This window comes from Barbus barbus, assembly GCF_936440315.1.
Source record: "Barbus barbus genome assembly, chromosome: 41".
Taxonomy (NCBI): Eukaryota; Metazoa; Chordata; class Actinopteri; order Cypriniformes; family Cyprinidae; genus Barbus; species Barbus barbus.
The window spans coordinates 8681403-8692296 of NC_136719.1; the positions used below are offsets into that span (position 1 = coordinate 8681403).

At 41.6% G+C, this 10894-nt stretch overlaps 2 protein-coding genes across 2 annotated transcripts; both read right to left on the minus strand.

Annotated features, from left to right (window-relative positions):
• Positions 1-777: 777 nt before the first annotated feature.
• Positions 778-3338, minus strand: krt18a.2 (keratin 18a, tandem duplicate 2; the record flags this gene model as incomplete). Its single annotated transcript, XM_079402232.1, has 6 exons — positions 778-1468; positions 1558-1683; positions 1772-1936; positions 2070-2226; positions 2547-2629; positions 2985-3338. 6 exons carry the CDS (start codon positions 3336-3338, stop codon positions 1244-1246), a joined length of 1110 nt encoding a protein of 369 aa, XP_079258358.1. The 3' UTR covers positions 778-1243.
• Positions 3339-6512: 3174 nt separating this feature from the next.
• On the minus strand, positions 6513-10405 carry krt18a.1 (keratin 18a, tandem duplicate 1). Its single transcript, XM_079402868.1, has 7 exons — positions 9736-10405; positions 8285-8367; positions 8028-8184; positions 7750-7914; positions 7521-7646; positions 7149-7369; positions 6513-7001 (listed from the first exon to the last, which is right to left on the minus strand). Exons 1-7 carry the CDS (start codon positions 10162-10164, stop codon positions 6887-6889), a joined length of 1296 nt encoding a protein of 431 aa, XP_079258994.1. The 5' UTR covers positions 10165-10405; the 3' UTR covers positions 6513-6886.
• Between the last annotated feature and the right edge of the window lie 489 nt (positions 10406-10894).

Below are 10894 nucleotides of genomic sequence, written 5' to 3' on the forward strand. Positions count from 1 at the left end.
AGGAGGATTTGAGTGGAAACAGTGCTTCACAGTTAGCCGCAAATTCCCGCTTTTACAGGCCCACAGTGGAACATTCTATACTTAGTCCCTGTTCACTGCCACTTGGTCTTTTATTTTTCAAATCAGTTCATGGGGTTCGCCTCCATTTATCTGTATAAAACTGATACTAAAATATCCCAAAAAGTTGTAAATAAGTGGATATTTAACTTAAAAAGAAGAAAACATGGCATGAAGCCTTGGTTACCAGTACCACACATATTGGTAATTCCACCCTGCTAACTAAAAAAATACTTAAAAAAATGTATAGATGGTCTGTGCGATTGGGAGATTAAGATGAAGCATTCTGACCTAAATGCTAAACACATCAATTGTTTTCTGTATTTCTTCTAAATCGCCTCCCGAGAATTCCCTCCCGTGTCTTGGAGGCAAAATGCTGATACTGTAGTTTCCAAAAATTAACATTGTTTAGTTTGGCAGCTTTCAATTTCTCACTTAGACATATTTCCAGGAAAGATTACCTGTCAAGTGTTCATTCTAAAAAGATAAGGGTAATCACTCATTTCTTTTAACACCTCACTAGTGTAATCAACCACAAAAAGTAGACCTGTCAAGACAAGGGAGCTTAGCTTATATATTTATTGTTGGTAGGTTGATTGTTAGTTGTTAGTTTGAAGTACAAAATAAGACCTTCATTTTGTTTTCATTTTGCTCTTTCATTATGAATGACTGTTGGAATGTTTTTGTGAAATCAGACACTACTTACTGTTTTCTTTTACTGTGATAACATGTTGAAAATGCTTATTAGATCCTGAGGGTCCAGTTTGTCATAACTTGAAAATGAAACTTTGACTGTGGAAACAACCATGTTTGAATAGAGATACACTGTATGGGTTGAATTAAGAGAGCGGTGCTTTCCAACAACGTGTTCATATTCTGATTCAAGGAAAATACTACTGAGTTTAATTTTATTTTATTCAAAATATTCATAGTGGTTTTTGAGATATTGGCAAGTGCTGTTGTCTTTCATGAACAGTAATGATCTCATGTTTGTTTATATCACTTTTTGATTGTACTTGAGCTGGAGGACACAATTTCTCCATCCACTAGTGTCTGGGTGACAGTCTGTAATGTTGTGCTGATGAATTCTTTCTCTAATCTGCAAAATATTTTATTAACATCAAGATCAAGTTTTCTAAAGAACAAACAGGCATGTTCAAAATGTATGATACAAAAAGTATAAAGCTCACGTTCGTTCTTCTCCATCCAGAAGTCTCCTGTAGGTGGCTATCTCAGCTTCTAGCTCCATCTTGATGTTGAACAGGGCCTGATACTCCAGTGTCTGACTTTGAATGTTGGCACGCAGCTGCTTAAACTCAGATTCTCTCAGCAAAATTATGCCATTGTATTGCTCCACCTGCATCCCATATCGCAATTTTGTTTCATTCAGGGCTTCTTCCATTGATGCTCTCTGTAAGAAAAGTAAAAAATAAATGAATGCTCATGAGAAATGTTCAAAAGTGGAGTGCTGCATCAAGGTGTCCGGGCAGAATCTCTTACATTTCCAATCAGAGACTGCAGCTTTGTTTCCAAAAGCTGCATCTGCCTGCGGCTCACGCTGACTTGTGTTTTGGCTTCTTTCAATGCTTCCGCATTCTCAGTCACTTGAACCTGTACAACGGTGATCTGTGCAAAAAAAGAAAGAAATGTAATTCTCTGTTGTCTTTAGAACATGAATAATGTGTAAAGTCTACAAAGAGAAATTATGCCCCACTTTTGATTCATGCCAAGTTTTCAGTTCCTCCTGGTTCTTTAGAACAATCTTTTCATAATTGTCTCTCATCTCCTCCATGATCTTTGCCAGGTCCTGTCCCTTAGGAGCATCAACATCCACCTGCACTCCTGACCGGTTTATTTGATTATATAGTTCTGACACTTCCTAAAAATTGTGAGATTAGAGGTTCCACAGGGTTATATCTTGGGTACTCTCCTGTTTGTGAACTACTGCACTCTGATCTATTGTAATTTAATATACATTTTTATTTATGTGTAGTATAATCAAATGCATTTACCAGTTGATGTTGTTTCTTTAACTCGATAAGCTCCACTTTCAGTCCTTCAACGTCATTTACCAGATGCAGTTGTGCCACATTGGTGTCATCCAGCATCTTTTTCAATGCATTTATGTCTGCTTCAACATACTGTCTTAGCTGTAGCTCATTTTCATACCTATAGACACATTACATTAATGGGAATTGTTGTTTCTTAAAATTGCTAGTCAGTGGCATGTTGCATTAAGGGGGTCGGGGTGTGGTGTTAGTCACTGGACAAAAACTTGACCCAAGATGAATCGCTAATATGTTTGGCTCGTTTTCCTGGAAAAAGAAAGACTCTATATTTTAAATGTATATATCTGCTGCAAGTTTATATTGTCCAGCTTGCACATATGCATAAATTTCTTTACATATAGATGGGCTCAAAGGTAATAGACATGGAATAAATCCCACAAAACATACATTTATTTCATTGAGTCTTTAAAACCAACTTACTTGACCCTGTAGTCATCGGCAGCCAACTTGGCATTGTCAATTTGAAGACTCACATTTGCATTGCTCATTACCATCTCCAGGATCTAAATGGACATAACCAAAAAAGGTACAATAAAGTCTATTGTTAGTTCTTTATCTAAGGGCACTATAAAGAAGCTGCTTCTCAAGAATCAATTACATGCCTTACTCAAGGGCACGTTCAAAGTCCAGTTTTTGAGTCATCCTTACTTTGAACTGAACCTGCAACCCGTGCAATACACCCAATTCGCATTATAGTAATGTGCAAGCATTAATGTCTAATTAAAATTAAAGCAAAATCATAATTTAAGGGTAGCATGTGCTACACATCTATGAAAAATGTTGTGGATGTCATTGGACAATAATTTAGTACACAGGACAAAATTGTTAGAAACTAGTATTCCAATGGACAGAAAATACCTCTTTGCGTAATTTCTCAAGGGTGGCTTGGAAGTGACTGTAGTCCTTAGTGTCTGGACCTTTTTTTTCCAGAACCTGGTGGATTTTCACCTCCAGCTCACTGTTGGCCTTCTCCAAGCTCCTAACTTTCTCCAGGTAGGAAGCGAGACGTTCATTCAGGATTTGCATGGTAACCTTTTCATTTCCAACATTTCCAACAGTCCCCATTTGTACAGTAGTAGATCCAAAGATGTCCTTAGAATAAGAACTCCTATTCCCAGCACTTCTCCAAGAGTAAAATGTGGGTCTTAGCATGCTGCGATCCTCTGAGGACATTCTATAAATTATTTTAGTCTGAACACTGACGTTTTGCATTTTGCTAAATTTTCTTCAGAGAAGAGATATTTAATTAAAATGAGACCAGATGCAACTGCTGGTTATGAGGGGTATGAGATTTTTATGGTTTTGCAGTTCACAAGTAGTAGACACATTTCTATTATCTTTAGACTCTGGACTTCCACCCCACCTACTGCTTAGTGTTATGGTAGTATTAACTGGGTAATGAAAATTGAATTAATTTCTTTATGTAGGACACAAAATAAGATATTTAGAAAAATGCAAAAGTGTTTGTTTATTTATTTTGTCAGTACAATGAAAGTCAGTTCAATCTGAGGTTCCACAGGGTTATATTTTGGGCCCCCTAATATTTGTGAGCTATAAGGAACTTTGGACTAAACGGTACTATTTTGGACTATTTTGGACATTCATTGTGTGGACAAAACACATTTGAAACATTCTTTAAAGTATCTTCTTTTGTGTTCTGCAGACGGAAGAAATTCACATATATTTGGGACAACAAGAGGTAAGTAAATGATTTGGGCATTTTTGGGTGAACTATATCCTACTCACCTGACCTCACTTGGTACTTTTTGAGCAATATGTCTTTTAGAATCCATTTCAATTTGGGAAGATCTTATTTCAGATAAGTCCTAACATTGACAACCTGTATAAAATTGTTATGTTCATTACAACATCGTACAGCTGTCTGCAATAATACATGACCAAAGTCAAGCCTCTTTTTCTGTTCTCACGCTAGCTTTGAATGACTCTGACAAATCACAGTGGCTGAAATAAATATCAAAGATGCCGACTTCCACAGCTAAATTTCTTATCACAACTGATATTATTTACAATCCCAATTCCAAAGTTGGGACGCTTTGTAAAATGCAATAAAATCAAGACTCTATGATTTTGTTAATTCTCTTTAACTTTTATTTAATTGAAAAAAGTACAAAGAAAATATTTCCAAAGTTTTCATTGACTGACGTAAATGTATTTTGTAAATATGAAAAAAAAATTGTTTTTGACGGCTGCAACACACTCCAAAAAAGTTGGGAAAGAGGCATGTTTAGCACTGTGTCACATCAACCAATGAGTTTCATTGACAGTCATACAACGTGGTTGTCTTCCTTTCTTGTTTTTTTTTGTGAAGACCCAAGCCATATTTAGTTCTGCAGTATTTCTTATCTAATGTTCACATAACCTCCAATTACATATTTTATTAACGCACACACAAACACACACGTATATATATATATATCTATACATATGTGTGTCTATCTATCTATCTATCTATCTATCGTGATTTATAGTGAATATATATATATATTGTGGCGGGAGGAGCCAACGACAGACACAGTGGGCGTGGCGTCAAGCCTCGGAGAGGTTTTTATTAAACAATATTTAAAATAAAGTGTCCAAAGGGGGAAAAGTGTCCAAAATAAACGGGGATCTGGTGTCCTCGTCGTGCTGCGGGGCTGTGCAGGAGGGCAGTGTTCAGGAGGGAAGGGTCCAGGTAAGGGGCGGAGTCCGGCGGCCGCACGCGCTCCCGTCTGGAGGTCCCGGGGCGCGGGTGACGGCGGCTTCTGTGGCGGCTTCGTCCAACTCCTTCATCCCCGGGTGCTCGACGGGATTCCACGGCCCGGCGTCCTTGCCCGACGGCCGTATCGCGGGTGCAGTGTCGGCCGGACTGCGGGTCCGGCCGCTCGCGTCTCTGGCGGCGGCAGGTAGTTCCCTCTACGCTCCCTTTCCTGGACCCACGAGGACACCAGCGTGCATGCACGGGGAAGAGACCGGTCTCCCGAGGAGAGGCGCGCTCGGCGTTTAAACGGCGGCGGTGATGAGGCTCCATTCACGTCAGGTGCGCCTCATCACACGCCGCCAGCCCTGCGTGTTCAGCGCCCCTCCTCTCTCACACACCCACTCCCGTCGGGAGCCTGGTGAAGGGCGGCGAATACGGGACGGGGTGGTGATGATGGACAGGGGGGAGGCAGCCGACTCGTCACATTCCCCCCCCCAAGCGACATCCCCGTCCGAGGGTCGCCGCCCACGCAGGAGTGCTACCTTCCTCAACCAGGCTCCAGCGGTCGGAGTGGGCGGGGCAGGGATTCCTCTCCGGGCAACGCTCCCTCTCGCACCGCGCCGGAGCCGGGACAGAGAAAGCGGGTTTTAGTTGACAGCCTCAACCAACCACGGGGTAATGATGACAAATAGACAGAATGTCACTTACCCCATTGGTGGCTGGGAGGCTGTCCCCGTCCTTCCTCCGTCCCCGTACGGGCTCTACGGCTTCTTGCGAGCGAGAGGGGATGACGTCATCAGATGTTGCCCAACTGTGCTGTCTAGGCTCCGCCTGCCTGCATTCTCCACCACTGTGGCGGGAGGAGCCAACGACAGACACAGTGGGCGTGGCGTCAAGCCTCGGAGAGGTTTTTATTAAACAATATTTAAAATAAAGTGTCCAAAGGGGGAAAAGTGTCCAAAATAAACGGGGATCTGGTGTCCTCGTCGTGCTGCGGGGCTGTGCAGGAGGGCAGTGTTCAGGAGGGAAGGGTCCAGGTAAGGGGCGGAGTCCGGCGGCCGCACGCGCTCCCGTCTGGAGGTCCCGGGGCGCGGGTGACGGCGGCTTCTGTGGCGGCTTCGTCCAACTCCTTCATCCCCGGGTGCTCGACGGGATTCCACGGCCCGGCGTCCTTGCCCGACGGCCGTATCGCGGGTGCAGTGTCGGCCGGACTGCGGGTCCGGCCGCTCGCGTCTCTGGCGGCGGCAGGTAGTTCCCTCTACGCTCCCTTTCCTGGACCCACGAGGACACCAGCGTGCATGCACGGGGAAGAGACCGGTCTCCCGAGGAGAGGCGCGCTCGGCGTTTAAACGGCGGCGGTGATGAGGCTCCATTCACGTCAGGTGCGCCTCATCACACGCCGCCAGCCCTGCGTGTTCAGCGCCCCTCCTCTCTCACACACCCACTCCCGTCGGGAGCCTGGTGAAGGGCGGCGAATACGGGACGGGGTGGTGATGATGGACAGGGGGGAGGCAGCCGACTCGTCACAATATATATATATATATTCACTATAAATCACGATAGATAGATAGATAGATAGATAGATAGATAGATAGATAGATAGATAGATAGATAGATAGATAGGTATTCTTAAATCACATGACATGGAATTGTCATATAACTTTAATGAAGGAAAGACAATGCAAAGATTTGATAAAAGTGTCTTTTATTTGAAAGGACAAGACATGATGACAACAACACAACATAAAAACAAAATGGGACAATTAATGATCATAAACAATCATTGTCATAAAAATATGTAATAAAGCTTCAATAGCGTTCTTTGAACTTCAACTCAATTTAACGTCATTAAAATGTTAAATTTTTTGTTACAATTTTTAAGTTAGTGTTGAAATGTGCTAGTTAAATCTCATTGCATATGTGCTCTGAGACACTTACAATAAGGCACTTTGGACTAAATAAATATCTAATGTGTTAAGTCCGATATGTCTTTAGATCATTTTATTATTGGCCCATGGGGTTTTTTCTGATGTGTTGCAGAGGTTGAACTGAAATTTGATGTTCAAAGTTTCCTTTCCTTGGTTTCTGTGCTTGAAGACACCACCTTCCCATCCACCAGCGTCTGCGTGACAGTCATCACTTTTACCTTCTTTTGCTCATCAAGAGCATCCTGGAGCCTGCATAAGAAAACATACCTGTTACCCACCATACAAAACAAATACTCTAGCAAACCTAGCCACAAAGTTTTAAAACCATATTACATGTCTATACACAAATGGTGAACTGCTGTGAAAAATCTCGATATGCTTCAGAAGACAACTTACTTGAAGTCTCCACCGTCCAGAAGTCTCCTGTAGGTGGCAATTTCTGCCTCCAGCTTCATCTTGATGTTCAGCAGAGCCTCGTACTCCTGTGTCTGTTGCTGGATGTTGTTGCGCAATTGTGTGAGCTCACCCTCCAGTTGCATGAGGACGGCGTTAAGGCTCTCGATCTCCATGTTGTAACGCATTTCTGTGTCCCGAAGAGTGGCCTCCAGTGATCCTTTCTGAAAAACGAAACAAAGAGAGCCCAAAAGTTTGAGCAAACTTCACTGAGAGAAAATCAAAATGTGATACTTTAAATAATACAGCTAATTTAATAAAAGCATTAGAAAGACCCGATGGAAAATGGCAATGGCTACAAGTAAACAAACTCACCAGGTTCTTCTGTGAATCCAGCTCGATCTCCAATGTCTGAATTTGTCTGCGAAGTTCGTTGACTTCTGTACGTGCACCCTGGAGGGCCTCTGTGTTCTGGGTGACTTGTACATGAATCTCTGTGATCTGGAGAGAGCATAACATTTCACATTAGCCGCAAAATAGTGGTATTAATGTGCGACATTAACAAGACTCGATTTCAAGAAAATTATTGTCTTTTAGAATATACCTGAGATTCGTGCCAGGCCTTCAGCTCCTCTTGGTTCTTCAGGGCCATCTTCTCATACTTGGCTCTAATCTCCTCCATGATCTGGGCCAGATCATGTCCTTTAGGAGCATCAACATCCACCTGCACTCCTGACTGGGAGATCTGGTTACGAAGCTCCATTACCTCCTGTTGGGTGGAGACACCATAAAAAAACCTTAAAGTAACACCCATAATGGATTATGAGGTAGACAAATGTTTCCAGATGTGCTAATGTCCAAATGTGTCAGATGTGCACTCACATTGTCATGGTTCTTCTTAAGGAAGATGAGCTCTTCCTTGAGGGCCTCAATCTCGCTTTCAAGGTTCATGCGGTTCATGTTGGTGTCATCAATGACCTTTCTCAGGCCAGCAATGTCAGCTTCCACACCTTGGCGGATGGACAGCTCAGATTCATACCTGCAGGCACAACAAAGATCAATGGGTCGCTCTTCTAGGAAATCAGGAAATTTCCCATGAGGTCAAAATATTTGTTATAGTTCACATTTTTGTTACTTACTTGACTCTGAAGTCATCAGCTGCCAGGCGGGCATTATCAATCTGGAGCACTAGACGGGCATTATTCGAGGTGGCATCAAAGATCTACAACCAAAACAGAAATCACTTGATTGAATCAGTCAGGAAACCACCATTGAACAATATAATGTGCAACTATGACACATAAAACATCACCTAACTGTGATATATAATGTGTAAATCACATGGTCACTGTGTACCAAGCTTCAGTACCATCTTCTGCTCTAATGTCTTAGTTTGCTTAGATAAGACCTACTGGAGGACAAAGTTCATTTCACAGTCTGTTAGATAATCATTAACCAATAGCCATGTTGGAAAAGCAGCTAGTGTCTGTTTGACGGTTGTAAATTAAGCTGTATTGCAAGAAGAACAGGACTTGAGCAGGATTTCCTGTTTTTTTTTTTTTTTATCCTAATGTGTTTTTTTTTTGTAAATGCTGTCCATGTTTGCAAGCCAGCATATTCTGGCATCATTGTAAAGGTTGTAGACATATAATAGTTTAACACTAGTTAACTCAACATATTTTCCATATGCTAATGGCTGTTGGCTATGTATCTGTACTAACAATTGTAAAATAAATAAGTTATATTTTATTATATATATTTTATCATTTACTGTGCTTTTAAACTGTAAATTTATTTTCAGTGCCAGATGTCATTTATCTATTCATCAGGCTAATCTCATGGCTAATTTGTAACTGTAAGAAACCCTGATGAATATGACTTTAATTCTTTTAATTGAATCTACCTGTCACTTTACTGCATAGTCACTGATGAATGAAAAATCAATCATTCTGATAACACTGCCTAGTTATCAGTGACATATTAGCTTTAAAGTTCAGCTTCAAGATACAGTTGGTGTGAAACTGACTCTAATCAGTATTTTATCTGCTTTATGAACTTCTTTTCAAGAGAATGTGGACTAGCACTATACAAGTAGCTATGAATGAAGCTAGGAATATCTCTGCCAAAGTCTCACAGCTGGTTGCATTTTGCACTGTCTGAACTCTCAACTTTTCCATTTCCCTTATGACACAGACAGACTCTAAAACATCTCAGATCCCAGAGTTTCCATACACAGGGAATAAATAAGCATCTGGATGTGTAACAGGGCAAGAAATAAATACAGGATGGAAAGGCTTATTCACTGGAATACCAGACTGCCATCCCGCAGAGACTGAGCCTCCCTCCCCCATGCCTTCCCCCTGTTTTTAGTTTCACCCATGGTTTATTTTTTGGTTCTCTGCCTATCAGTGCTGGCCATCAGTAAACTCTCATTCAGCTCTTTAAGCTTTAAATGACAAAGTTTCTGTCCTGAAACCCAATAAATGTCCACTAGACTGTTAATAAACACAAAGCAGCACAATTAGACTGTCACATTAAGTTCTTTATAGATGTTGTAAATTTTCTCTAGACTTCTCCCATTCAAACTCACCTTCTTGCGCAGATCATCAACGATGGGCTGGAAACGGCTATAGTCGTGCACATCAGGACCTCTCTTCTCCAGGGCCTCGCGGATCTTCAGCTCCAGCTTGCTGTTGGCCTGCTCCAGGGTCCTCACTTTCTCCAGGTAGGAGGCCAGACGGTCATTCAAGTTCTGCATGGCCATCTTCTCGTTGCCCATGATCTCACCTGTGGATCCAGTGGCACTCACTTGGATGGAGCTGGACATTGAAGGAAGTCCAACTCCACTGCGGACACCTGAGTAGGAGGCAGAGGAGATTCTGGTTCCTTGACCTCCAGCGCCACCGTAGATGCTCGCAGCCCGGTAAGTCGGCACGTTGGTGGTACGCTTGATGGACATCTGGGACACCGGCATCTGGGAGGTGGAGGAACGCACACTGTAGCTTGTTCTTAAACTCATGGTCGCTAAAGTGAATGAACAGATGAGTGATTGAAGGCCTGGAGAAAGGTAGATCTCAGTAACACAGCCAGAAGAGTGCACAGGGCATGAGGGACACTCTCAGGCTTTATGAGCTGTTCCAAGAACTCCCGCCCCCAAGCCCCTCCCTTCAGCCAATCACATTCCTCCATGTCTAGAGTGTGGTTTTGTGACTGGATTCCTTTAAGAAGTTTGTTATTACAAGTGGCTCCGTTTTTCCTCTCTGAAATTAGACAAAAATGTTTTTGACATCTGGATTTTTTTTTAGAGTTTTTAATCAGTCTTATTATTAACATTTTAAGATGTAATATGAGCATGAAACATATATGATAAAGATCTGCTAAACTAAAAAGAACAACTTAACATTACAACATTACAACTGTTAACATTACAATAAAGTTTTATACATCAGAATTAAGAAATCCTATAGTTAACATGAAATTAAAATGAACAATACTTTAAAGCTTTTATGAATTTAGGTTCATTTTAATTTATAAATATGCAAATTTTTTTGCTTTAAGTTGTATACATGAATATTACTCAATGTATTATGAAAGAACCTAAATTAACAATGAACAATAGTTTAGTCACCTAGATTAATAAATGCTGCAAAAATTTGCAAATTGTTAGTTTGTGATACCTAATACATTAACTAACGTTGACAGTGTTACCACTTAGTCACACAACTTCTGTTTAGAAGTAAATTTAATTT

Coding starts and splice junctions, on each gene's coding strand:
- krt18a.1 (XM_079402868.1), bottom strand. CDS start 10,164: ATGAGTTTAAGAACAAGCTACAGTGTGCGTTCCTCCACCTCCCAGATG. Junction 8,185..8,284: donor GCTGATGACTTCAGAGTCAA/GTAAGTAACAAA, acceptor TTGTGCCTGCAG/GTATGAATCTGAGCTGTCCA. Junction 7,647..7,749: donor AGGCCTGGCACGAATCTCAG/GTATATTCTAAA, acceptor TGCTCTCTCCAG/ATCACAGAGATTCATGTACA.